At 33.8% G+C, this 27,909-nt stretch overlaps 1 protein-coding gene across 10 annotated transcripts in view; it reads left to right on the forward strand.

The window, feature by feature from the left end:
• GRIK2 (glutamate ionotropic receptor kainate type subunit 2) overlaps positions 1-27,909 on the forward strand; it is a 677,547-nt gene that overhangs the window by 413,207 nt on the left and 236,431 nt on the right. For 9 of the 10 annotated variants that reach the window (XM_055259892.2, XM_055259897.2, XM_055259905.2 and 6 more), the window contains 2 exons: positions 686-793; positions 17,407-17,520. In XM_055259892.2, coding sequence (XP_055115867.1) covers positions 686-793; positions 17,407-17,520 — 222 coding nt within the window. Of the gene's footprint in view, positions 1-685; positions 794-4,774; positions 4,793-13,674; positions 13,702-17,406; positions 17,521-27,909 lie in introns of all 10 variants that reach the window. The other variant, XM_063619929.1, reaches the window with a different exon arrangement.

Raw genomic sequence — 27,909 nt, forward strand, 5'->3', positions numbered from 1 at the left:
TCTATAACCAACAGAATGGGAAAACTTTTTACATTAAAAAAGTCCAGATATTTACTCACCTTTTAGGGTTGAACATATTATATAGCTAGATTATTATATTCCCATCTCCTTCTACATGAAGTATATCTTGATATGAAGTAATTATAATACATTTCCCTTGCCCTTACTTAGGGGAAAGTAAAGGAGTAGGTTAATTATTCTAGGAGGAATGTATATAATTGAGTTAGTATAACATAGCTTTTCCTGGATTCAGTTTCTCTTATTGTAATAAGTTTCTTTTCATTTTGTTATGAATTTAGTAGTGGGATTTTATAACAGTAGTTCTAACTGTATTTGCCAGTGAGATATTTAATATCTCATACACCATAAAAAGTAACTAAATTCTTCTTACTTTAGTAAAAGAGGTACACTACTTAAAACATAATAATACAATCTCTCATAGACAGAAAATTATAACTGGAAAATGCATTGTATAAATGAAAAAATTATAATAAATTTTCTACTGAAACTAGGATAATTCATATAGAAAAACATTTTGCAAATTTCAGGAGAAAATTAAAATATTTCAAAAATCTCTAGCAATGTAAACTGAAAAGTAATGAATATAAGTTTCCTACTTTTGTGAAAAAATGTTTATTCCATCTTTCTTCACTTATTTATTATCAATGTTTTTCTATTCCCATAGGCACATTGGGAAGGCCTCACAGGCAGAATAACTTTCAACAAAACCAATGGCTTGCGAACAGATTTTGATTTGGATGTGATCAGTCTGAAGGAAGAAGGTCTAGAAAAGGTATTTCAGTCAGCTTATTTGCTTTAATTACTAAATGAAACATATCTCAAAGAAGACAAATATTCTCTGTTGTAGTCACATTTCATTGACATTTAACTTTATTGAGTAAATCTAAAAATAAATATTTAATTTATTATATTGAATATAATAATTGACAATTAGGATTCAAGGATAAAGGGTATCTTGAGACAATTTTATATTTTATTTTCTAACTAGAGGTTTATCTGATGCATATAATCTTTGAAGTGCATATAATGTTAATTAGTCTTAAGGTTTAATATAGCAATTAGAAAATATTTGGTTTAATATGGGTCTTTATATATGCAGCTTATAATCACTTATGGTTGCATAGACTTTCCAACTTGGAGCAGGCCATTAAAAAATTAAATATAAAGGTATGTTTCTATTTTTTGAGTCATATTTAAATGAAATATTTGAATTAATGTATGCACAGTAACTAGGGTATATACATAAATGTAACACACCATACTGGATCTATCTTACTTGATTTTATTGCTAGGGATTGTGGTAAAGCACCCAAACAATGTGGGTATGTGCATACTTAATGAATATTTTAGTGTGAGTTTTCTTAAATACATAATGTATGTATTTAGATATTTTTCTGATAGATTCATTGATAATTGACAAGAGATATTAAATCTTATTAAATCTTTTTAGATATTATTTAGATATTATTAAATCTTATTAGAGCTTATTAAAATAAGAACTTGAGAAAAATTATGTGTGACTGAGATAATATTGCTTTGAAGATGGTAAGCTATCTTATATTTCACCTAGCAATGAAACATGCAGCTTTATTTGTAGATAGAAACTGAAGAGGAAAGCTGAGACCTAAGAAGGGCTTTCTTAGTCTGGAAGATAACAGCATATTTGAATGCTGATTCAAACCATCCAGGAGAGAGTAAAATTACATTTTTGATAATGTCCCCAAGACAGTTTTAAATACATTATGACCAACTGATGACTCAAATTTATAGAGCTGTTACCTCCTGCCACTGAGGATTTCAAACTGTACACTTTGTGAAGACCATGCAAAGTCAGGAATATTTTATAATAAACTGGAACCCAAATATTCACGAGACAGTCTCTTCCTAACTATCTCACTCTCCAGATGAGAAAATTAGTTGGTGTCCAAGACTGGAGTTGATAATGGTAGAATTCAGTAAGCTCTTAAGGAGTTTATCTTACTGTTTACTGGAGATGTTATTACTTTATTTATTTATGAAATATCCAAATCACTAGGAGGAACTTGGACCATTGCTGACATTTCAATACATGTGCATAAAATGGCAGCGCTCTTCATATTACCATAGATCCATTCCTGTCTTGAATTCAAAATAAATAAAACATTACAAAATTTTCTCTGTGCTCCATTGTGGCTTATAGATACGCCTGAATATAATGGTTATCAAGTACATATGATGATCTATCACACTGATAAGCAAGGTAAACCAGTGTGAGTTGTGCAGGTTGCTCTGAAATTTCGTAAATATTTTGTATTCTTTTCTAAAATCTGAAAATTCATTTTGCTGAATTAATTATGTTCAGTCCTTATCCTCGAGGGGCTTTTCATGTACAGTGATAAGATAATACATATTTGTAAATAAATACAATCAAAAGCTGTATGTTTCAAGCTTTCAAAAGACCAATAAAAATATAATTTCTGATAAAAGATATAATTAATCAAGAGTCATAGTCAATTGAGTACTTAGAATTAGCCTTTGTATATGTTGAATTATTGGCCGGGCACGGTGGCTCACGCCTGTAATCCCAGCACTGTGGGAGGCCGAGGCGGGGCGGGGAGTGGAATCACAAGCTCAGGAGATCGAGACCCTCCTGGCTAACATGGTGAAACCCCATCTCTACTAAAAATACAAAAAATTCGCACCTGAAGTCCCAGCTACTCGGGAGGCTGAGGCAGGAGAATGGCGTGAACCCGGGAGGCGGAGCTTGCAGTGAGCCGCGATCGCTACACTGCCCTCCAGCCTAAGCGACAGAGCGAGACTCCGAATCAAAAAAAAAAAAAAAGAATATGTTGAATTATTGATTGTTAGAAAATGAGTCATTTTAGAAGGAAGTAGAAGTATGCGGAAACACAAACATAGCGTTTGATTTTATCATTACACACATACACATAGTGTAAGTGGGAGATAAAGCTAAAATGCTAGTTTTAGTCATAACATAAATACCATGTCCAAGATATTTGCAGGGTATTAGAACACAATGTGAGTTTAAAGAAAGAATAGCCCTGAAGGCTATGGGTTACTTGGGAAGATAATATAGTTTAGAATAATTTTAGTATGAGGCCATAAATTTAAAACCATTCTAATAGGAAGTGGAGATGAGTAGACAGTTTGTGACAGAAGGCATTCACTGAACCATCAGCAATGTTGTCAGTTCAAAGACTAGCAAAGCATTTGGACTGTGTTTTTAAGGAGAAATGGAGGAGCCAGGTAGGAAAAGGGGGGATACCAGGGATAAAAGCATAACTCAAATATTGGAAAATGAATTAGCAAGTAGGGGAATTACTAGTAGAAAGAAACTGGCATAAACCTTCCCCTGAAAAGACAGATAAGGTACTAAGGATGGGTGGAGGTAAGTTAAAGAGAAAGGGAGCAAAAAGTTCACATCAAATGTTTTCAATATCCTTGAAAATTTGTACATCAACTCATCAGCTAAAGGACAGAGGTAAAGTTTAGTCAGTTCTTAAGAAAAATTCAAAATTCCATTTTGACAGACTTGATTTTGACTTAGAAGGAACAAAGTGCTGCTAAGTAGCAAAAGGTCCTCATTTTAAATTTAGTAGAATAGTTAAGAGCTCAAGGTCTAGATTCATAGATATTTTGGCTCAAATTCTCACTCTGCCCTTTACTTTTTATGGACAAATTTATTAATCTTTCTAAAACACAGGGTCTTACACTGAATCATGAGGCAACAGCAGTTATCTGCCTCATGAAGACAGTGTTATTGACTTGACTTTTTTCCCCCTGGAAAGTATAGTTACCAACCCATAGATGGAAAAGACAGCATCCCTACCTTGATGGAATTCGCAGTTTAGAAGGGCCAATAGATGGTGATCCAAGAGGCTTGAATTTCAGTTCCAATTCTATCAAAACTAAGCATGTGAACTTCATCCTGCCACCGAACTTCTCTGTGCCAAATTCATCATCTTAAAAAAAAAAAAAGTGTAGGGCAAAGGGCTGCCCTCTTGGACAGTCTGAAGTAAGAATACTATGGCCTCTAAAAGAACCCGGAAGTACCATCTTGAAATAAATTGAGGCTAGAAATTTTAATCGTTAAAATTTAACAATTATGTTCTATCATGACTAAGAGACAAAAATAAAGAAGGAAAACGTGTAAAGTGCTAGCTTTATCCCACTTCTCATGCCCATTGCCTTTTCTTCATTCTCATTCTGTCTTGGTCATCTTAGACCAGCACACTTCATTTAGTAGGTTAATCCTCTAACAAATATGGAAGGAATGTCTGTTTTATGCCCTCATGAAGGTTATAGTCTAATAGAGGAAACCTGCCAATAATAAATAGACTCATTAGACTTATAAAATTATAAGACTGGGCAGTAATAAGTGCTGAAAAGAAGGTTATTTTGTTTTTATGTCACTGACATGATAGATTTTACATAATGTTCGGAAACATGAACTTCAGGATGAAAACAGTTAACAAGAAGGAAGTCCATGCTTCTGTTGTTTACAGCTGTGGAGCAGATAAACCAGGAAGAAACGAGTATGCTTCTGATGAATGGGAAAATGTGGGCCATGCTCAAGTGTCTGAGCCTGGAGTGGAGATGGGCATCCTTTCTACTTAGATGGTGTCCACAGATCAAATGAATTCTTTCTACTCTATTATAACAGAAGCCTTAATTGGAACCCAGCCCAATTCACTGTGGTCCCAAAAAGATCACCGATACTGTATACACAGCCAGCCACTTCTGTCCAAACAAGCTCTCTGGGACCATGTCAGTGCCTTCAATGGAGGAGGGGAGGGCAAGAAGGGGGAAAGACAGTAGGTACCATTACAGACTTTGCCTAGCTCAGGCAATACTTTTGCTTATGAGAGGCTGGTATTGAGCACTCAGGAACAGGAAAAGGAAAACAGAATAACTGGTTTTCCAAGCTTGAATTCTTCTGGTCAGTTCAAGGATCATATAGTGTATTCCACTTTCAAAATATGTTTAGAATCCATTCATCTCCCACCACATCCGTTGCTGAATCATAACCATAGTACCTTTCAACTGTACAACTACTTTGGAATTCCCACAAGCCTCTCTGTTCAATTCTCTTATAATCCATTCCCTAAACCACAGCAGCCAGGCAGATATTTTTAAAAGAAAATTGACCCCTGTCATCCCTCTGTTTAAATGCTTGCACAGATTCTCATTGTGTTTTGAATAAAATCCAAAACACCAGTGACCTCTCATCATGTTCTCAGATATTTTCTTCTGCCCTACCTACAGAGGGTTTTTTTTTTTTTTTTTTTTCATTTCCTCAAGAAAACAAAGTTTTCTTATCACTTTGGCATAGAGTAATAGAAACAGTTTTCCCAGCCAGGAATATCCATTCCCAGTTCCTTTGTCTGGGGAACTCTTACTCATCCTGGTAGTATCATCTTAAATATTACTTCCTTCGATAGGCCTCCTCTAAGTCTCTAATCAAGTTTAAATTTCTCATAATGCTCTGCCCTTTTTAATTTCTGACTCTATCAAAGTGCACAATTATTTATTCATGTGAACTTTATAAAAGGGCTATCTCCCTAGCCAGAGTGCAAGACCTACTAGATGGAAAATATATCCTCCCTTCTCCACTATTATATATTAAGACTTTGCAAAGTATCCTTTGTCTTGAGGACAAAGTATGTACTCAAGAAATATTTGTTGACTGTTGAATGAATAAAGGATCTTTATGGAAATTATGAGATACTTCACACAGAATGCTTACTCAAGTGTCTGATGCAGACTTATTTTCCTGTAGCACAGTTTGTTGCTTTTCCTAGCTTTGCTCTATACCTCCAACATGAGGATAGGGAAAGACAATAGTCAAGGGATCAGTGGGTTGGGGTCATGGGTCAATGTTTCAAGTGGGTAAAGGATTTTAGATTGCAGAAGGTCACCCTGAAGTCTGAAATTGTAAGGATCCACATTGCTACAGTGGCAAATCTGGTCCCATTCATGGCACAATTAAAAACTCTCTGACCTTCCAGTATTACATTAAACAGTAAAACTCAACATTCTATTTATAAATTCTCCTTTTTTGTCCTTATAAGGTATAGTATGGAAATAAACAAAGCCCACCCAAATGAGAACAAGCAGAAGTTACTATTCAGAACTTACTACAGGAAGGGAGACAGCCATCATCACTTGCATTAAACAGGGATTCAAAGGCAAGCAGGGGAGTGGAAAAGTTTTATAGTGGAAAGAAATGAAGATCTCAGGTGTGCTGTGATTGGAGATTGCTGGCATGAGGAAACTGGAGTTGGTCTAACTAAGCAACGCACCTGGATAATGGGTTTGGGGGGGCATATTTGACTTTCTCTGGCTGATTCTGATTTGGAGGGTGGCAAAAAATTGGGAAATTGGAAGTAATAGGATGAATCCTGATTGTTTTGGGTAGATTGCTTGCTGAGATTGTGTTTGGCTTCCTGAGGTGCCCACTCCAGAGCTTCTGGGTCATACTTTGTCATCACACGTGGTTTGGTCATTGTCTATTTGTGTATTCAGTCTGTGAGTGGAATTACTGAAGTAATTTGGTGGGAGAAGAATAGTAAAAATAAAAAGAATCAGGAAAAATTTACTTGTGAGGAAATATAAAAACATCATCACCAACAATAAAATTGTTTTTTTGGTTTGTTTTGTTTTTGTTGTTTAGAATATGTAACCAGGATGTAACTTATTGTTGGAAATGGTTTTTCCTTATTGTTCAGTCACCTGAAGCTTAGCTATGTGCTTAGGAAAGACCAGCTTCAGAGGGAAGAAAACACAAAACTGATGGCATAAGATGTTACAGAAATATTCAGGAAGATCTTAGACTATAACTTCAAAAGGATGTCATTTACAGCAAAAAGAGTTGGAAGGGTTCTACACAAAATGCATTTAGACTGAGTTGATGACATTATATAAAATAGTGCAATTTCATTGCAAGATGAGCTACCTAGAAGTCATTTTTGGGAAAACAACCACTTAAATTTAGAGAAGAACTTCCTATAGGAAACAGTAATGCAATAGTAAAATCCCTGAATCTTAACTCATGATTGAATTTTCTTTTAAAGTCTCCTATGTGACCACAAAGTACTTCATGTGTTTTCCAAGAGAAAAAAGTCAGTCTTTTACTGTTATGCTTTCTTGGTTATTCAAAATAATTTTTATTGTACTACAGAATATTTGTTTCTAAGTACAGGTGTAAATTAAAATTATTCTTGTGTACTTCTTTTATCCTTTTTCTAGCATCAAAGTTTGCCATTCTGATTATTTTGTTGATATTCTCCTGTGTGATATTTAAATGAAAATAGACATTGGAGAATAGAATTCCCTATCTCCTCAGCAGATAGGCTCTAATAAACCATTATTAAAATTGGCTTTATGTATTAATATTATATTAACTTTGAAAAATAGAAAGGATAAAACTGATAAATTTCTTTGGACAGAAATAGTGCTGAGGGACCTTGAAGCATTTGGGACTATAAAAAATAACCACAATGTGTTTGCCTCAGCATAGGTTTGTAATAAAATCAGATTTAATTTGTGTATCCTTCAGGAAAATCTTAAAAAAATACAAAAAGACATTTTATGAAATACATGTTTGTCAATTTCTATAGTTAATATAAATATAAAATAATTTGTAAATGTCTTATAAATAGTATTTATAAATAATATAAAGCAATATATTGCACATTTACACACCTCTAAAAGGTTTAAATTTGTCATATTTCACTTTCATGAAGCTTCATTTTAACTTTTAACACGTATGCTTTTTAAATATTTACTGCTTGCATCTACCAATATAGAGACTAGTATCATTAATCCATAGACTTTTTGCTAAAACTCAACTATCTTGATAATATATGAGGAGGATAAGAATTGGTAGTGAAATCCTGCCTGCCTTAGTTTACAGGCTTATGTGTTCTAGAATTAGAATATGTTTCAAAGTGCTTTTTGAATATTTTTTGTAAAGTATGTATTTTGAAGAAAAAGTGGTTCTTTCTTTTTTTTTTGAGGCAGAGTCTCGCTCTGTCGCCCCAGCTGGAGTGCAGTGGCGTGATCACAGCTCACTGCAAGCTCTGCCTCCTGGGTTCATGCCATTCTCCTGCCTCAGCTTCCCAAGTAGCTGGGACTACAGGCGCCCACCACCACATCTGGCTAATTTTTTTTGTATTTTGTAGTAGAGATGGGGTTTCATCTTGTTAGCCAGGATGGTCTCGATCTCCTGACCTTGTGATCCGCCTGCCTTGGCCTCCCAAAGTGCTGGGATTACAGGTGTGAGCCACCGCGCCGAGCCGAAAAAGTGGTTATTTCTACAGAAATCTTTACTGTTGATCTTTCTTTTACTTGTTGAATCCTGCCCTCATTAAACTTCATATGAAAAAGGTGCCTGAATGGAATTTAAATTTTCTAAACTTATCTAAATCTGAAAATCTACCTCAGACAGGTGAAATTTATATTAATTATAGATTTCTAGAACCGGATGCACGGCAGTTTTTATCTTCCTCTCTTTGGTGGCATTTGATACATATACCCAGTGTCCATGGCAACAGTGACCCCCAACTTGTCCAGGAACTGAGATTTATCTTGCCTTCCTCTAGGAAAGCAATGCTAATCGTGATGTTAACTAGTAATCTTTAAATTAGTCAAAAAGTGATGTTTGCTTCTCTAAAAACAAAAATACTTCCTGGGCAGGATCCAAGCCTATTGCCTTTCTTTGGAGATGTTAGCCATTTAATTTGTCTAACTCTTACATAGAATTCATTATAAACCCTGTCTCAGAACTGTACCAACATTTTTGTGTGTCAGTGTATATAGTTATTATTTTGCTTGGTAACTTTACACTTTCAGGATGGTAAAATATTTCAGAAAACTATTTATGGATGATGTTTATGTTTAGAAATCAATCAGATTGCCTTATTTGAGGTCACAGAATTTATTGTTTTGGTTCCCAAAATGTCTTATTTTGGCCCACCAATGAATATTAAATATTGGCTTTTTTTCTTTTAACCACTAAATTCGAATTAACATATATATATATAAAAATTACAATTATATATAACAGAATTGTAATTGATTGATTTGATTTCAAATCAAATCAAATCTGACCTACATTTTTATCTGTGGAAAAATGGCTTTTAACTGAATGTTATCATATTTTCATATTTGGGAACGTTTAATTTATTAATTCAAACATTATTTAAAAAATCAAAATCACCACCTGTCTGTTAACTCTTTAATTGTGCTTAGCGTTAAATTGCCCTAAACTAAAATAAAAATCTTAAATGAGAAAAATCAGTGTTTAGTTAGGTTATTAATTCCTTTCCATGAGATGATTATATACTTACTGATTTATTGCACTCATATTAGCACTATAGTTCTCAAATGGTAAAATCCCAGATCCTATGCACACTAGTTGAGAGTTTCAGGACACTGATTACGAAAGTGTTGTTTGCCCTATCCTTATAGGCCAATTAACTTATATCTGAAGGTCAGCCAATTTCCAGACAATTGCTCTGGACTCTAAATTCTAGCTGGCAGGAAGCACATAGGCTTTGCTGTAAACTATTTTTGTTTTCCAGAGCTCAGGTGCCAGTGCTTAAGTGCTCTCTTTTCAGCACATAGTTCAATGGAAGTAAACAGTTATTAAACTTCGGTGTCAAGAGTTATTAGATGGTAATGCAACTATCTCTACTTTTCATTTAACTATTCATCATTTGAAGGAGTGAAGTAAGGAAAACAAAAGCCTCTAATTTCCCACTAATAGGGAGGAAACTACTCTGTTGAAAAAAATTTCTGTGCTCAATATTCATGCACTGTATTGGCTTGAGAAACCTGGGTTTTCAGAAATAATAGGTATATGAATTAATAGAGAAATAAACAGTCCACTAGTGTATATTCAGTCAATTGCAGGAAATATCTTTCATACATGAATCAACATTTAATATAAATCTCTTCCTTATGCTTTCTATTTCTCAATTCCCTCAAACAGTACTATCGGGGTGCCATTTTTTTTTTCTAAGAGAAGTAGTCAATATACTTCAAGGAAAACTATACTTTGTAAGTCATATGGTTGGGGGCAACTCATTACTGGAAAGAAATTTCTTTAAGCAAACATATTCTAAGAGAGTCCTCATTGTGCTAAGACTGTTGGAAACACATGTACAGTGTGGTTTCTCATTATCATCACACAGGCTCTCTGTGGAAAATTATGGCTTATATTCTTTATTCAAGGCTGACACATTCTCCTGACAAGTCAAAACAATGCACAATCAAATAACTCTTTTTCTTTTTTACACTGTAGTCTAATGGAAAACTATATTGCTGCTTTTTCCATCTACCAACATCCAGTGAATATTTTGTTAGTCAATGCCAGTAAGAAAGTATAAAGAGAATTTTGATAGATTTGTATCAGGTATTTTTTAGTGGAGAATTTAAATTATTTCTTAATTTAAAATAAATTTAACTTTATTTGGAACTAGTATTTTTAAAACTAACTGGGAAAGTTTATTTTTTCCTACTTGAAAAAGTTTCTTATATACATATCAAGCAAATTATTTCCATAAATTTCATAGAAAATAAGAAACATGTGACATTGATTCAGTGTACATAAAACAGAGCTAACATGCATCTTTAGAAGAAATGATAAGATGCTAATTTCAGAGGTTAACAATTATATAGCCCAATAGAGGAAATAGAAACATTTTTTGGATTTAAAGTAGTAATGTGAGTTACAGAACAAAATTTGTACTGAGAAAACTGTCAACAAAATGAACAAATAAACAATAAAGGAGCAACTAATTAATAAGATAAATAATTTAAAAATTATTGTGAAAACTATTTTTTTCTACCTAGAAAAAAAATACAGAGAAACCAAAGAGAAAATATACTTATAAAACAAAATTACATGAATAATTTATACATTCCTGAAAAACAAAACCTATAGTGTAAAATATTTATTTAAAATACTTATAAAATATAATTAGAAAAAATGGAAATTCATAGTAAAGGTATGTGTCATAATGTTTCAAGCATTAAATATGATATTGAGATAGATCTTAAAACATTAAGAATAACACAAAAAACATGAAGATAAAATATGGAAAACAAAATATGTAATTCTAAAAGAATAGACACGTATGTATGTTCAACATTTGCCAAATGAATGAATGATATTGGAAAGTCAACCAAAAAAGTCTGAAAGTTTTTATCATGGAGTAATTCACTCACTCACTCTATTTATTTATTCAATAAATATTCATTAGATATTTATTATATAACTTAAAGATTGATGAAATATTTCGTTTTGTCGAGGCACTTAGAGTCTAACACAGCAGGATCAATAAACATGAAATATAATTTGGATTCAAAGCAATACATAAGTGGCATTTCTGAGATGAGGAAAATAAAACATTTATTTCTGTTCAATAAATGTTATTTATGTTCAATAAATAAAACATTTATTGGTTATATTTATATAACCAATATATTCAGAGATCTCACATGTAAAGCCCGTAGGATGTCCTATATTCAAGGCCTTGGGGTACAAAGATGAGTATGCCAAAGTCTCCATCCATAGGGAATTTAGTTTTTACCAGATATAAGTAAACAATCAAAATATAATATGGTACTTATTGTAGTAAGTAAAAGCATACCTAAGTTGCTCTGTATGGAAGCGTAATAAAAGATCATCCATTGCTGCACAGAGGAGGAACTGTTTTACCTATATTTCGAAACAGTGATTAAGATACATCCATAAGGTAGTGAAAAGGGAAAGAGTACGCCTTCTATAGAAGACATAAGGACACAAATAATTGAGAACTACAAGATGCAACAAAGTCTATGTTCAGAAAATGGAGAAATGCATTATATTTCTGACAATGTAAGAATCATTATTTCTCTCTCTATTCAGTCTTTAGGTAACATATTTTGCAAAAAGTTCATATATACATGATATGCACACCCGTATATAACATATACATAAATGCTATGTATGCATATACATAAATGTACTCTATATATAGATACATGCGTACATCTACATAGACATATGTAAACATCTACATACACACACACACGCACACACATATACACACACATTTATGTACTGGTTGAGATTTAATATTTCCAAATGATAATACTGAAGACTTTCAAGAAAAAATATTCACCAACAACGAAATATATATGAGGTAGCTCAGTCTTTTTGAGCAACATTAATACTAGAGAAAAATAAATAAAACTTAGCTCTGAAGGAAGACGGCTCTGATACAATAGGTCTTCATTTAGCTAAGTTTTCTTTATATTATTCTTTATATAAGAAGACAGCAAAAATACCTTTAAATCTGCAACCATAAAAGTATGTCACATAGTTATATTTTATAAATAAATTGTCTTATATAAAAACAATGATAAGTGAAAAGCAAATACCCAACAAAGAAGAAACTGTGGCTAGATATCCTAGTAAACATCAAATTCAGTTAAGCACAAAAAAAGATAGTTTTGAATAATGGCTTTATAAATTATATCAAAATTACAACTTTTTCCTTGTAGCAAAATAATTCATAATACACAAAGCAAAATAAAGAGAGGCAGTGTTTACAACCCCAAATTAAATTAACTAAAACCGGCTGGGCACGGTGGCTCACGCTTGTAATCTCACCACTTTAGGAGGCCGAGGCAGGCAGATCACCTGAGGTCAGGAGTTCAAGACCAGCCTGGCCAATATGGTGAAACCCCGTCTTTTCTAAAAATACAAAAATTAGCTGGGCATGGTAGTGGGTGCCTGTAATCCCAGCTACTTGGGAGGCTGAGGCGGGGAGAATTGCTTGAACCCAGGAAGTGGAGGTTGCAGTGAGCCGACATTGTGCCACTGCACTCCAGCTTGAAGGACAAAGCAAGCTCCATCTCAAAAAAAAATAAAAAAAAAAGTTAACTAAAACTGTGAATCAGTATGTGTGGCGGCAGAATGGGACAAAGCATAGATAATTTTCGTAGAGTAGATATTTCAATTTTTATGGCTGAATATTCGTTTTTCCACATGATAGTAATATTTCAAACAGAAGCTGATAACACACATTAGTAGACTTAAATGTATTTTATCTCCCAATTACCATAGGAAAATTTCCAGGAGTAGAAAATAAATAATAAACACCAAACAATGTGAAAGGAGCAAGGCTAAATAAAGATAAGATTCAGGAAGAGAAAAAGCTAGGACATTGAAAAAATCTACCAAGGCACTGCTTATAAAAAAATCAAACAAAATGAGAAATATGTTGAAAGTGAAAATATACATAATGATTTATCAGCAAATTCGAAGACACAAATAATGGAGGTAAAGTAAGTGTGATTAATAATATATATTGGGAGTTTAGGTAAAACAAAGTAATTGAAATAAAAACCGTTATTTTTATCAATAAAAACACCATCTACAGTTAAAAGTCTTGACAATTATAAACCTCTATAATATAATCTGATGTTATTCAAACTATTAAAAATAAAAGCTAAATTGTTATCCAGTTGTTTTATGGAAACTACCATGAACTGTAAAGGGAAAGATAACAAGTAGAGAAATTATTTTGGAAAGGTATTTGGCAACGTATAGTAACAGTCTTAACAACTCAGATTATTTGTGCTCAGTCATTCTAATTCTAGAAATCTGTTTTTAAAATAATAAAACGTGTGAACAAATATTTATAAATAAATGTGTTTACTAAGGCCTTGTAACAATGATAGCTAAATCACGATATGTTCATATGATCATTTTATGTAGTCATTAAAATTATGGATTTGATTATCTTTGGTGCCAGGAGAAAATGCTCACAATAGTGTATAAACAGAATATAATTAGTAATTGTCATAATTATAGCATATTTATAAGCACACTATGTTGAATACTTTTTCATTTAATCACAGTATGTTGAATACTTTTTCATTTAATCTTCACTATGGTTTATGAACTTTTTCATTTAATTCACACTATGTTGAATACCTTTTCATTTAATCTTCACTGTAGTTTATGAAGTAGATACTATTATTTCCCATTTACAGATGGGAGAATTGTGGCACAAAGAAATAATGTGCCCAAGTCACCTGGTGGTAAGTGGTGGACATAGGATCCTGGCAGTCAAATATGCTGTCCATAAAAGCTAGGCCATTACCTACAAGGCTATGATGGAAACTATGCAAGGAATGTGTGTGGAAAGATAAATGACAGGAAAAAAGGGGACTACAATATTAACCATGATTAACTCTGGGTGTATTCATAGGTTCAAAGTTTAAATTGATCTTCTTCTTACATCTTCTGCATATTCTATAAGTTCATGACAATTAATATGCATTCTTTTTCTGACCACAAGAAGAAATTAAAGAGCCAATTGGAACATAAGATAAAAATGAATAAAATCATGATTTTCTATAGCTCCTTATGACTTTTGAAGCACTTTCATACTTCTTGTATCTAATCGAATCCTTATAATTAGAATGGCCCTGTAATTTATTACCCAAATCATGATATTTTTTATTTGTACAAGAGGGTATTATTAATGAAGACAGTACCTGGGCAAACCAGCATATAGAGTCACCATATATAAAACAATTCTGTAAGGTCAACAGCGCTTAAGCATCTTAATTGCATTTCAGAGCTAAAAAAAAAAAAAAAAAGGTATTTCAAAGGCTTGATCAAGTCTTATGACAAAATAGTGGTTCCCAAATAGACAAAAATAGATTGCCATCACTTTGTCCATGGTTTTTGCCATTAAAACAAAACAAAACCTCTGGTGACGATTTCCTCAATGGAAGTAAGTTTTGAATCATATAGTTGACAGTCCAGGAATATCTAAAATTTTATTTGACTTAAAATATTAAAGCCACTGATATTTCTGAAATTTCATAATATTATGATAAGAAAGCTGAGATTTACAAAAGAGGATAACTAATACTTGTGAATATAGGAAATTGTAGATTCATGTAATATTCATCTGTGTCAGAACTCCAAAAAAACTAGAAAAGCAACTAACCAATAATGAAACTAGAGAAGTATTTTCAGATGATAAGTTGAGTGAACATTTAGCTAAATTATTTTATAAAAGTAATAATGGAGGGTGGCATTATGTGAAATGGGAAATTCTTTTAGTTAGTTCTGTTAGTTACTTGGTTAGAAAGTTGAAAACTTTCTAAGGTTTTATTAGATAGATGGCAGTGAACAAATGATGTTTGTCAGTGGTTTCGCTGGTAGAATTACACATCTGAAAATCCTAGCTATTTTGCCAATTTATATTAAAGAAAGTAAAATCTAAGGGAACAAATGCATGATAGGTATTAATTATGGACCAGGTATAGAAAAGTGACAGTCATTCACTGCAAAATACTATCTGCAGATGTGTCTTGTTTAGCCAAGGGCATTTGCAAATGATTTTAAATTTGAAACACTTTGGCCGGGTACAGTGGCTCACGCCTGTAATCCCAGAACTTTGGGAGGCCAAGGCAGGCGGATCACGAGGTCAAGAGATCGAGGCCATCCTGGCCAACATGGTGAAACTAAAAATACAAAATACAAAATACTAAAAGTACAAAAATTAGCTGAGCGTGGTGGCGGTCGCCTGTAGTCCCAGCTACTCAGGAGGCTGAGGCAGGAGAATTGCTTGAACCCGGGAGGCAGAGGTTGCAGTGAGCAGAGATTGCACCACTGCACTTCAGCCTGGTGACAGAGCAAGACTCCATCTCAAAAATAAATAATTAATTTTAAAAAAATTAAACAGTTTAAGCAGGTCAACAGGCATTCTAGTTTTGACACCCCTCCATCCTTCCCTACCCAGGTCCCCAGCAGGCCCTCTACTAGCCCTGGTGGTGCCTTACTGGAAACTCAACTAAAGCACCTGCTCTGGGAACATGCAGCCCCAAGGCACACAGCTGTTGGAAAAGCAGGATTGGGACTGTGGCCCCTGCTTTCTACCATGCCTTGACATTTTGTGAGATTTAAAAGTTGCACATGCTTGCATAGAAATTTTTACTACGGCCCTGTACATTATCATGCTTCACATTGATATGTCCTGTTTGGCTCCTGAAGCCTTTCATTATTGACTCTGAAATAGAATTAGGCTCCGTCTTTAGGACATTATCATAAGCACAGTCTAATGTAAAGAAATGTAATTGGCCAGCGGGTGGTTTAGTTTGGAAAGAATACTGAATTACTTGACTTTTTCCTTTCCTAACACAAACATCAGGAATATACAGGATTTAATGGTGAGAGGAAAATTAACTCCATATGAGGAAATATGGCAAAGAGGTTATGCTGATGGGACCTTTGTTAGCATATTTAGTTAGAACAGAGTAAATAATACCTGCTAAATCAATGCCATTTAAAAACTTAATTTATATACAAAGACTTATTTTACAGATAATTTGATATTTTTCCTTTTCTTTGAGAAAAATAAGTTGGATACTTGTCTAGGAGAGTATAGAAGACAAATTTTGTTATTGATTACTCCTAGGTTTGAGACAGTGAGGAAAAAATAACTGATTTCACATCTTCTTTTGCCTCTGCTCTTCCTTATTGCTGATCATTGTTATATGATAGTGCAATGATATAAGTGTCAATAAACCATCTAATCAATGCATTTTGTGACATCCTGTGCTTACATGTTTCTTCTGGAGGCTTATCTGCGTTATCTCATAGACTATGTTCGGTGAATACAAAATGTCTAAACACTGAGTATATGACCTAATCTATCAGAAGGTATTAGTTAAATTAAAATTCATATTAAAAGGAGCACAGAAGAAAGTATTGGAATGTGTTATTCAGATGAGATTTTACTGTCTTCTTTCTTGGGAGCATTTTAAAAGTGCAAAGATGTGTTTTTAAATCTCCAAAGATAATTCTGGGCATGGTTTTATCCCACCAGGGGTAGTGTAAAATACTAGTCAATGCTTCCCTTAAGCTTACCTTTACCTATTAATTTATCTTGGATCCCTAGATTTTGCTCTATCTTTTAGCTTTGTCTGTATAATATGGCATGTTATCTTTATAATGAGGGGATGAAATAAATCCATTACAGTAAAAGATGTATGCTATTAATGAGTTTCTAGCCAGCTATCAAGGTATCATCAAATGTGGTTTATCTTAGTGAATGAAAGCTTGAATGGAAAATTAAGCTCCCACACTGACTGGAGAAGTTCAGTGGATCATTTTGTTCTTTAATGTTATACTTCACTGAACACACTTCACAGAGCAGTGAATCATGCTTTAAACAAGCTGCCTTTACTTTAACGGCAGCAGATAATGCAGCAGAGGTGAATAATAAGTGTTAGCAATCTTAACTTTCCCTTGCAGTACTCTCTACCAGGTGCCTGATGGACAATTTACAAAGTACATATGCTATTTTATAGATTGGAACGTGGGATCCAGCCAGTGGCCTGAATATGACAGAAAGTCAAAAGGGAAAGCCAGCAAACATCACAGATTCCTTATCCAATCGTTCTTTGATTGTTACCACCATTTTGGTAAGTATTTGCTTTTCCATTATTTTTAGTTAAATGTAGATGAACACAGAAGTGCATAGAAAAGGACATTATAATTGGAACAGTAATGAACAGAATGTAATGTATTTTACACTTGTTTAGCAATTACTGTACAACAGATGAGTCAATGTTAATTTAGTCACAGTTTTGTTAGTCTTAAATGATATAAATTGTATTAATGTTTGGGCTGTTTATGTTGATTAATAATACAGCTTAATGTGTTACTGGAAATCTTCATTTTTCCAAAATTAGTTACTATTGAAGAATTGTCAACGTCAAGACTTGAAAAATACATGCAGCTCTATAAATATAGTTAAGTGATGAGCCAAAAGTGAACTTTGCTTCTGCTTTTATTTTCCACAAATATATTTCATGCGGCATGGCACTTATTTTTCAGAATTTTTTCTCATTATAATTATATTTTAACTTTATTTTCAATTTTATTGTTCTCATCTTGGAAAATTAATTTCACTTTATGAATTTCCCTAATGTAACCAAATGACAAGTGCTTTTTAAAGCCAGAAATATTTTCAGCACTGACAGACTTAAATTAATATTGTTAAGCTAGATGTTTTTATCCGTCTTATATTTATTTATATCTTTTAATTAGATCACACAGTAATGTTCACTTATGGCCACTATGTCATTAGCAAAAGGGAATTTTAATTTAGGATAAGCAAATAGCTCTTACATTATTTAGTCAGTACTTTTCACCTACCAAATAAGCTTATCAATGATCATTCTTATTAATCCCCAGGTAGTCAGTAAAAATTGAGAGTAATATCTAGAACAAACTACCATAAATATTTAGCATTTATATAATTTCTAAATTTGATTTATGGTGGGAAATCAGGCTGTAAGGAATATATATTCTTGCCCCTTTAGTAGCAATGAGGGATGTCAGATCTGTAGGCATGTCAAAATGAAATAGCTTGGGTTAAAGCCTTTTGATAATGAAGCAAAGCTGATAATCATGAAGTGACAGTGATGAAAGTCATAAAGTTTTTAACCAATCTGTGGCTAAGGACCTCAGTGGATACTCGCTCTCTCTATCACATACAAATGTCTAAGACACCCTTTTACTTAATTTTCTATCTTCCTTTCTTTTCAAAGATAACTCCCATACCCACCAACCTAGTCCTCTTCTTCAGTCAAAATGTTCTCACAGTACAATTACACATCCTCTTTCCGATCTACATGCCACTATGTTCTGGATCTCATTACCTCCTGTTGGGACTATTGCAGTAGCCATGTAACTATTTCTTCTGGCCTGTGGCTTTCCTCCTTTGCAGTGCACCCAAGTCCCACCATAAAAGTCTAATTCTGTTCCAGGCAGATGATGACTGCTTAAACCAGGACAACATCAACAACAACAAACAACAGTGACAATCTAATCCTGTCATTTCTCTACTTCCTTGTTATACAAATTGTTAGAGAATCCTTATTGACCATTAAAAAGCCAACAACTTTAAATTTTTATATGTAGGGTCTTCTATGGTCTTGCTCTCTCTCACCTTTTTATCTTCACTTCCCATTATTTTCTTTCAGGAACCCTGTGCTTTAATTGAATTGGGATAACCAGTTAGCCTGCTATGTAGTTGTGTGAATGCTCTTCCCTTTCTCTGCAATATGCTTATCTCAATTTCTGAGATATAGTATTCATCAGTAATATATGACTTAATATTCATATTATGCTATTCTTATTTCATGTGTGCATTATTTTCCCAAATATCACTAAACATTCCTTGGAGGAATAGAATTAGATTATGTCTTCTGTTTCTATGCCGTATGTACCTCTGCAATGATCATAGGATCAATAATTCTGGGTAGAAAACATCTGTAGCCTTCAGTAATCTGGCCCCTACACTCCTTTCTATCATCTCCCTGATCTAGCCAAATTCCCCAAAACATCACTTATTTTATGGCTCCAAATCTTCGCTCAATTCTTCTTCTTCTTCTTCTCCTCCTTCTCCCTCTTCTTTTTTGATGGAGTCTTGCTCTGTTGCCAGGCTGGAGCACAGAGGCACGATCTCGGCTCACTGCAACCTCTACCTCTCAGGTTCAAGCGATTCTCCTGCCTCAGCCTCCTGAGTAGCTGGGACTACAGGCGCACTACCACTCCCAGCTAATTTTTGTATTTTTAGTAGAGACGGGGTTTCACCATGTTGGCCAGGATGGTCTCGATCTCTTGACCTAGCGATCTGCCCGCCTCGGCCTCCCAAAGTGTTCAAATCATAGGTGTGAGCCACGGCACCCAGCCTGCTCAATTCTTCTTTATGTTCTGCAGTAAAAATCCTATCCATTTTCTTGGATCCATCTCAAATGCTACCCCTTTCATGAAAATCTTTGACAGCTCCATTAAGTTGCCTGTGTCTTGGGGAGGAGGAGGAAGTTTGTATACTTTATGTACCAGAATACTCTATCATGGCATTATCATTTTTTTAATTAAAAAACTTTGTATGTTTGTGTCTCCACTTGACATAAGCTGTACGAGGTCTATAATCAAATTTTACACTTTCTGATTTCTCAATGTCGGAGAAAAGTGCCTTGGGTATAGCAAGAACTCAATAAATATTTGTCAAATTAAATTAAATAAATGATATTTAATTAAATGGGAAATTAGACGAACTACAGAACTTTCAAATGACTATATTTAAATATTTTTCAAGTGTGCAGGTTATTAAAATTATCTAGTACAAATAAAGCATATGATTAAGAGTACCCATATAATTTCTCAATCTTGCTTCAGTATTCAGTGTTATTTTTTGAGAAGTATTCAGATATTGTTTCTCAATCATAATCAAATTTATATCTCTCTATGAAGAAGTGGTATCTAATTTTATCTTCATATCAGAGTCAGCTCTAAAGCTTTAATAAATACACTAGTGCCTAAAACACACCCCATACCATTTGAAACAGTATTTCTGGACTTTGAATCTTGGACACTTTCATTTTTTAAAATTTTCACAGGTAACACAAATCTATAACCATGATTAAGAACTACAGCTCAGATTATTACTCCATATGAATAAGATGTAAGATCAACTATGGAAGTTGCACTAAGCTCTCATTTTAATAAACAGGTTATTTACATTTTAGAGTATGCCACGCTACTTGTTTCTAAAAGATCCTAATATTTCCTAAAAGGATAAAATAAGGCACTTTATACCTTTTAGTTTAAAAAAATTCTTTTTTCTGAATACTCTGACTTCAACGTATCCATAGTCAAGTAAAGAACAGATTTGAAGAGATTATGTACCTTATTTATGTAAGCTTATGCTTGATGTAATTTACTGGTATTCTATTTATATTTTTGAAGAAATTATGATCTTTTGATTGATGTTATAAGTATTTTGCCCTTTTCTCTTGGAATATCTTAGAGGAAATTCTGGCTACATTATGAATAATGACATTTCTTCCATATCCCTATCATGGGAAGGAGATACAAGGAGATGTTAACTTGTGCTTCTTGTTCAACATTTTTATTATGTGTCTTTAAAAACTGATGAGGTATTCTGGAATTCAGCACTATCCACAAGCTAATTATAATCAGCTCTATTTCTCATGAATTCTCTTCATTCACTTATTTAATTTTATTCATTCTTTTATTTGATGAATATGTATTGAATAATAATGATATACCGAGCACTGTATTTAAAGCTAACAAAATAGACATGATCTCTTCCCTTATTGAACTTAGAAAATAGCAGGAATTCATATGGAGAGTTTTACACACACACACACACACACACACACACAAACACATACAACTTATAATTAAGATATAAGAGAAAAGTAAATGGTATGGTGCCTTAATATACAGGGTAATTTTAAGTTATACTAGATGTCAAGAGTGGAAGGGCAAGTCAGGTTAGGACTCACTGTAGAAGAATAGACAGCTGAGACCTAGAGTTTGAGGAGGAATTAGCAAGGTGAAGAAAGGGCAAGGGAGTATTCTAGGCAAAGAGAACAGCATATGCAAGCATCCTAAAGCAGGAAAGCGCTTGGAAAATTTTGCAGAATTGAAAGACCGTTATGACTGGTGCTAGTGCCTTGATCTGCTTCTCAGCTGCTTCCAGTATAAATGTATGAATATGGTCCACTACAAAAAATGATAGCAGACGTATATTACATGCCTACTGTGTCCCAGATATAGTTTAAAACACTATCTGTGGATTTATTCATTTACTTGTAATGATAAACTTTTGAAGTAGACACCATTAACACCATTACTTATTTATAGTATTATATCTTTTTTTCTTTTTTTTTAGGTTAGAAAGCTGATGTTTATACAGCCTAAGTATTTTACTCATGGCCATACAACTAGAAAGTGCAGTAGTTGTAGGGTTTCAACCAATCTGTTTATCCAACCTGAGCAGCTGATACTATAAAATGAAAATTCTAGTGGTCAAATATGGAAAAGGCTAGCACTTATAGTTTATGATCAAAATAGCATCTTGATTGATAATTATTTACCTAAAGCGATGTTTCTCATCCAGAAGTCCCACATATGCTAGAACCTTGTGATGCTTAGAGATGTGCCCCGAATATCTAAACATTTTTTCTCTACAGAGAACATTATTTAGGCTACTCTTGCGTGAATTTGTTGGGTTTCTAGTCTCTGCGCTCCCCTCATTTAGTACTTAGTTTTCTTTTACTCTGTTTAAACTATAATCTCAGATTCTCCTGGGCAATCAAGATGGTATAGGAGCTCACCTCATTTTTTCTCTTAAGAATTGCAATGTGTACACACGTTTTTACTCCACTTTAATAACATGACCTAGACCCAGTACATTGTACGGGTACAGTACGTAGTTGTATTATGCAGTAAATTAACATAGAAAGCATTAAACATTTATTTTGTATATTTAAATTTTTATTTTTGAATTAAGATTTATGATATAAAATTGGAGATTTATGGATCATCATCTACAGGTCTATGCCTAAAGCTCAGCTCTATTTATGCCCTAATTTTAGTATTGTTTGTGATTCTCCATATTGCCTCTCTCGTCTTTGAATTTCAAGTTCAGTTGTTGTTAAAATTCTCTGTTTTTTTTGTGTGTTTATCATTATTAATGGAACTAAAACTATTATCTTTCAAATTATATTTTCATTTATGATGATTTTATTTATTGCATAGAGGTTGTTAAAATATGAGCTCCTAATTGCCAAAAATAATAACAAAAATACAATTTTTGAGCAAGTAGTAGGGAGATTTTAAAGTATAACATGCTAAACCTTCAGTTTGTAACCTGGTCTTCTTGTTACTGCTGCTGCTAGCTATGGGAAGTATCAGGGGACTAAGTATTATTTTATTTATTTGTTTGTTTATTTCTATGGGTTTTGGGGGGAACAGGTGATGTTTGTTTACATGAGTAAGTTCTGTTTTTTGTTTGTTTGTTTTGTTTTGTTTTTTGATGGAGTCTCGCTCTGTCGCCCAGGCTGCAGTGCAGTGGCATGATCTCGGCTCACTGCAAACTCCGCCTCCCATGTTCAAGCGATTCTCCTGCCTCAGCCTCCTGAGTAGCTGGGATTACAAGCACTGCCACCATGCCTGGCTAATTTTTTGTATTTTTTGTAGAGACGGTGTATTTTTGTAGAGACGGTGACCGTGTTGGTCAGGCTGGTCTTGAACTCCTGACTTCTGGTGATCTTCCAGCCTCGGCCTCCCAAAGTGCTGGGATTACAGGTGTGAGCCACCATGCCCGGCCATGAGTTAACTCTTTAGTGGTGATTTGTGAGATTTTGGTGCACTCATCACCCAAGCAGTATATACCGTACCCAATTTTGCAGTCTTTTATCCCTCACACCCCTCTCGCCCTTTCCCCTAAGTTCCCAAATTCCATCGTATCATTCTTATGTCTTTGCTTCTTCATAGTTTAGCTCCCATTTATGAGTGACGACATACAATGTTTGGTTTTCTATTCCTGAGTTACTTCACTTAGAATAATGGTCTCCAATTATTCAAGTTAATATAGGAAATGCCTACTTTTTCCTCTAAATTCTTAGTTTTCGATAGACATTTTTCACTCCTGTCTATGTTGAGTGTTTCTCATTGTACTGTTCCTGTATAATAATTTTTGTCCATCAAAAGATTAATAGCATTTAAATGCTACTGCACATGTTCCTTCTTTTGTTGACTAGTAACACTTTAGCATACAAATGACTATGCATTTGGTTACTTTTTCAGAAAAGCATTTACTGTCAAGGAGATTCCTTCTCCCCAGTGGCTCAGTGAATTTAACAAATGTACTTGCTCCTGAAAACTTAGTCGTATTTTTTATTTTCCCAGTACTTTGTGGAAGGTATTACAGTATCCAGTTTACTTGCTTAAGCTTGTAAAGCTTTTGTGTCACAGCCCACAGATACGGAAGGCTTACTGGGAAGCAAATTTCCAATGACAATTGAAAAGTACACAGTACAAAAGAGAGAAGTGACCAAATTATCCCCTAAGTGGTTCTGTAGCTTCTTCTATAATATCAACAAAAGCAGTTTATTTCTAAGGCTTCAAATCTGCCACTGCGATAAGTTTTCCCTCTGATTTTCATCTTTCCATTGTCGTAGAAGGACTGTCAAGCGTGTAGTTCTTAGAGAGTTGCATAGCATTTGGGCTTGGAAACCCAGACACTGCAGCTTCACAAAGAAGAAAAATATTTTCCTTCTCAGCAATCTCAATCACATGTTAAAATGTGAGATAAGAGTGACTCATTCAAACTAAAGTCTTCTCCAACCCCATTCCTACAATCAGCTTGTTCAGAAAACCACATTTCTTCTCACCATATTTTTTCTTCTATTTCAGAGGTTGTGCTGGTACTGCATTTCTCTCTTTCATTCTTGCTCTGATAACTCAATGTGTTTTATTTCAAATGTATTTTATTTCTTATATTCTCAGAGACTTCCACAAAGCTAGTCAAATATAAAACTATTGATGGTGGTAGAGAAAGAAGAAATAAAGTCATGAGTTTTGATGTAAAATTAGGTATAATTTTGAAAACCTTAGGGTTTTAATTTCTAAAGTCTTCTAAGTGACCAGAACCTCATTTTTTACTTCATATACACATACTTTTTCCTTTGTCCTTTATTAAATCTCACTTAAATTAACTACCTGATGAAGACTTATAAGCAGTTTCATTTTGCCTTTATATTATTTTTTTATTCCAAACATTATTGTCAATACTATAAAATTGACAATTTTATAATTGTCAATACTAAAATGGTTGAAGACTATTTTATTATGATCAGTATATTAAGTTTTGTATAAAAGAATGAATAGAAAAATCTGAATTTTGAATTCAGCTCAGCCACTAGCAAAATATATGGAAATGAAATATTTTTGCCTTAACATTCTCATTTTTTTAGAAAGATGTTTTCACAATAGGACCATATACACTTATACAATCTGAATTTTAGCTACAACCTTGAACTGAGATTCAGATGTAAATTTGCAATTACTTACTGGACATATATCCACTTGGATATACAGTATCATGCTCCACATGCATCAAACCTCCTTCTTTGATTCAGGACTCACAATGCTGATTTTGCCCATATTTTCAATCTCTATTTATGTTTCCAGTACCCTTCTATTCACCCCAGCCAGAGGTGTGTTTTCTTAGATTCCTCAGTCCCTTTAAAACCCATACTCACAATTCAAGTACCTAAAGGAGAAAGAGTAGATTATTCTAAGAAAATTCAACAGAGAAGTAATCAAGAACATTTTGAACAAATGAGATATGATTTGTTCATGGGTACTACTGAATGGGTGATTATTTTTAGAGTCTGCTTTGAGAGGCACTGTACTTATAGGAAAGAGATGGCAACATTGAAAATTAAGTATGAGGTTTCTTGGGAATGCATTAGATAGGGCAAAAAACTGTTGAGGAATGTGGATGAAGACTTAAAGGTTAAAAGCCTAGAAGCAGGGATGATAGCACTGCCACAACATGTGATGGGCATGGTGGGAAAGGAGATGATGAATGATACTCATGTATGTATGGAGATGTTGGCAATGACTTTTGAGCAGTCAAATCTTGATTATTTATGTAAGGGGATAATAAATTAGATTCAGAGATGAAATACTGTTTGGAGATTAGCTAATAGGTACAGTCTCCTTTCCCATTAAACCTTTTACTGAAACCACAATGAAATAGTACATTTGATTGATTCAAACTTCAGCTTTTTTTTCTTACTATCTTTCCCTTGTGAATTAAACTACCCAAAATTTTAATGACCAAAATAGAAATTATCAGCAGAAAGATAGTAACAACCAACTGAAGGAATTTAATAGCATGCCATTTTTTTAAACGACTTTTTTTAATACAAGCATGAATGATAATCACTATGCCGAATCCTCCCTTAAGACATATTACTCTGACATCAATAAATTCCTTTCTTGAAACATTGGTGAAAAGCACAACTAGCAAAACTCATCTTTTTTTCGTGAAAGTCGAGTTCAACTATATTACACAATCATTATTTCCGTAAGACTCACTACAATTTCCAGTAAGTAAATATTACTTTTCAGGGAGAAAGAAGTTATTCTCATCTTCCCAAATCCCAGTAGATTTTCTGTAGTTACAGAATAAAAACAGAAACTTTTCTTAGAATTATAATTATGGCCAACAAGACTTAGATTTTTGTACATTTTGAAATTCTCTAAAGTTATGTTTCTGAAATAAGGTAAATACAGTTTGCAGAAACTAAGTATACGATTATGCTTGCGTGGTTTATAAAAGATTTATGTGTGTGTATGTATGAAAATCACTCCTGACAAAGATTGCCTTTGCTTAATAGACTTGTGGAAGAAAGTAGAAAAGAAGAAAGTAAAAGAATTTTTCTAGACTGCCTCAGAATGTACTTGAATTTTTTTTTAAAAAGTAAATAATAAGCATGGTTTATTAAAAAACTTATTAGGGTTATTGCTCTACAAGCCTGGTGTACTATTTGTTTTTTTTTTTTTTTTTTTTTTGAGACAGAGTCTCGCTCTGTCGCCCAGGCTGGAGTGCAGTGGCGCGATCTCGGCTCACTGCAAGCTCCGCCTCCCGGGTCCACGCCATTCTCCTGCCTCAGCCTCTCCGAGTAGCTGGGACTACAGGCGCCCGCCACCATGCCCAGCTAATTTTTTTGTATTTTTAGTAGAGACGGGATTTCACTGTGGTCTCGATCTCCTGACCTCGTGATCTGCCCGCCTTGGCCTCCCAAAGTGCTGGGATTACAAGCGTGAGCCACCGCGCCCAGCCACTATTTGTTTTTGCTTTAAAACATAGCCTCACATTGGATTAAAAAAAAAAAACAAACAAAAAAACACCAAGATCAATCTTTCGGCTATCTTCAGAAGAACCATTTCACATGTAATGACACCCATAGACTCAAAATAAAAGGATGGAGAAAGATCTGTCACACAGGTGGAAAACAAAAAAAGGACAAGGATTGCTGTTTCTGTATTAGATAAAAAGATAAAATAGACTTTAAAGCAACAATAGTACAAAAGTACAAAGAATGGCATTACATAATGATAAAGAGTTAAATTCAACAAGAAGATTTACTACTCTAAATGCATATGTATTCAATATTGAAGCTCCCACGTTCATAAAACCTTATTTCTAGACCCAAGAAAAGACTTTAACAGCTACACGGTAATAGTGAAGGACTTCAACACACCACTGACAGAATTAGAGAGCCCATTGAGGCAGAAAACAAAGAAATTCTGCACTTAAATTTGGCAGTTGACCAATTGGACCTAATAGACAGCTACAGAATCTTCCATCCAAAACCCACAGAATATACATTCTTCTCATCTGCACACAGAACATACTCTAAGATTGACCACAAACTTCATCATAAAGCAAGTCTCAATAAGTTTTAAAAAACTGAAATCACACCAAGCATCTTCTCAGAGCATAGTAGAATAAAAATAGAAAGCAACACCAAGAGGAACTCTCAAAACCACACAAATACATAGAAACTAAACAACCTGCTCTTGAATGATTTTTGTGCAAACAATAAAATTAAGGGAGAAATTTAAAGAAATATTTGAAACAGGAAAATAGACACACAGTATACCAAAATCTCTGGAATGTGTGAAAAGCAGTGATAAGAAGAAAGTTTATGGTGCTAAATGCCTACATCAAGAATATAGAGAGATCTCAAATTAACAACCTAATCTTAACCTAAAGGAACTAGAAAAACAAGAACAAACTAAATCCAGAGCTAGCATAAAAAAGAAATAACTATAATCAGAGCAAAACTAAATGGAGACCCAGAAAACATATAAAGGATTGATTAAATGAAAAGTTGGGTCTTCAAAAGGGTAACAACATTGATATACTGCTAGCTAGATTAACAAAGAATGAAAAGAGAGAAGATCCAAAT

Source organism: Symphalangus syndactylus, chromosome 2, assembly GCF_028878055.3.
Source record: "Symphalangus syndactylus isolate Jambi chromosome 2, NHGRI_mSymSyn1-v2.1_pri, whole genome shotgun sequence".
NCBI lineage: Eukaryota > Metazoa > Chordata > Mammalia > Primates > Hylobatidae > Symphalangus > Symphalangus syndactylus.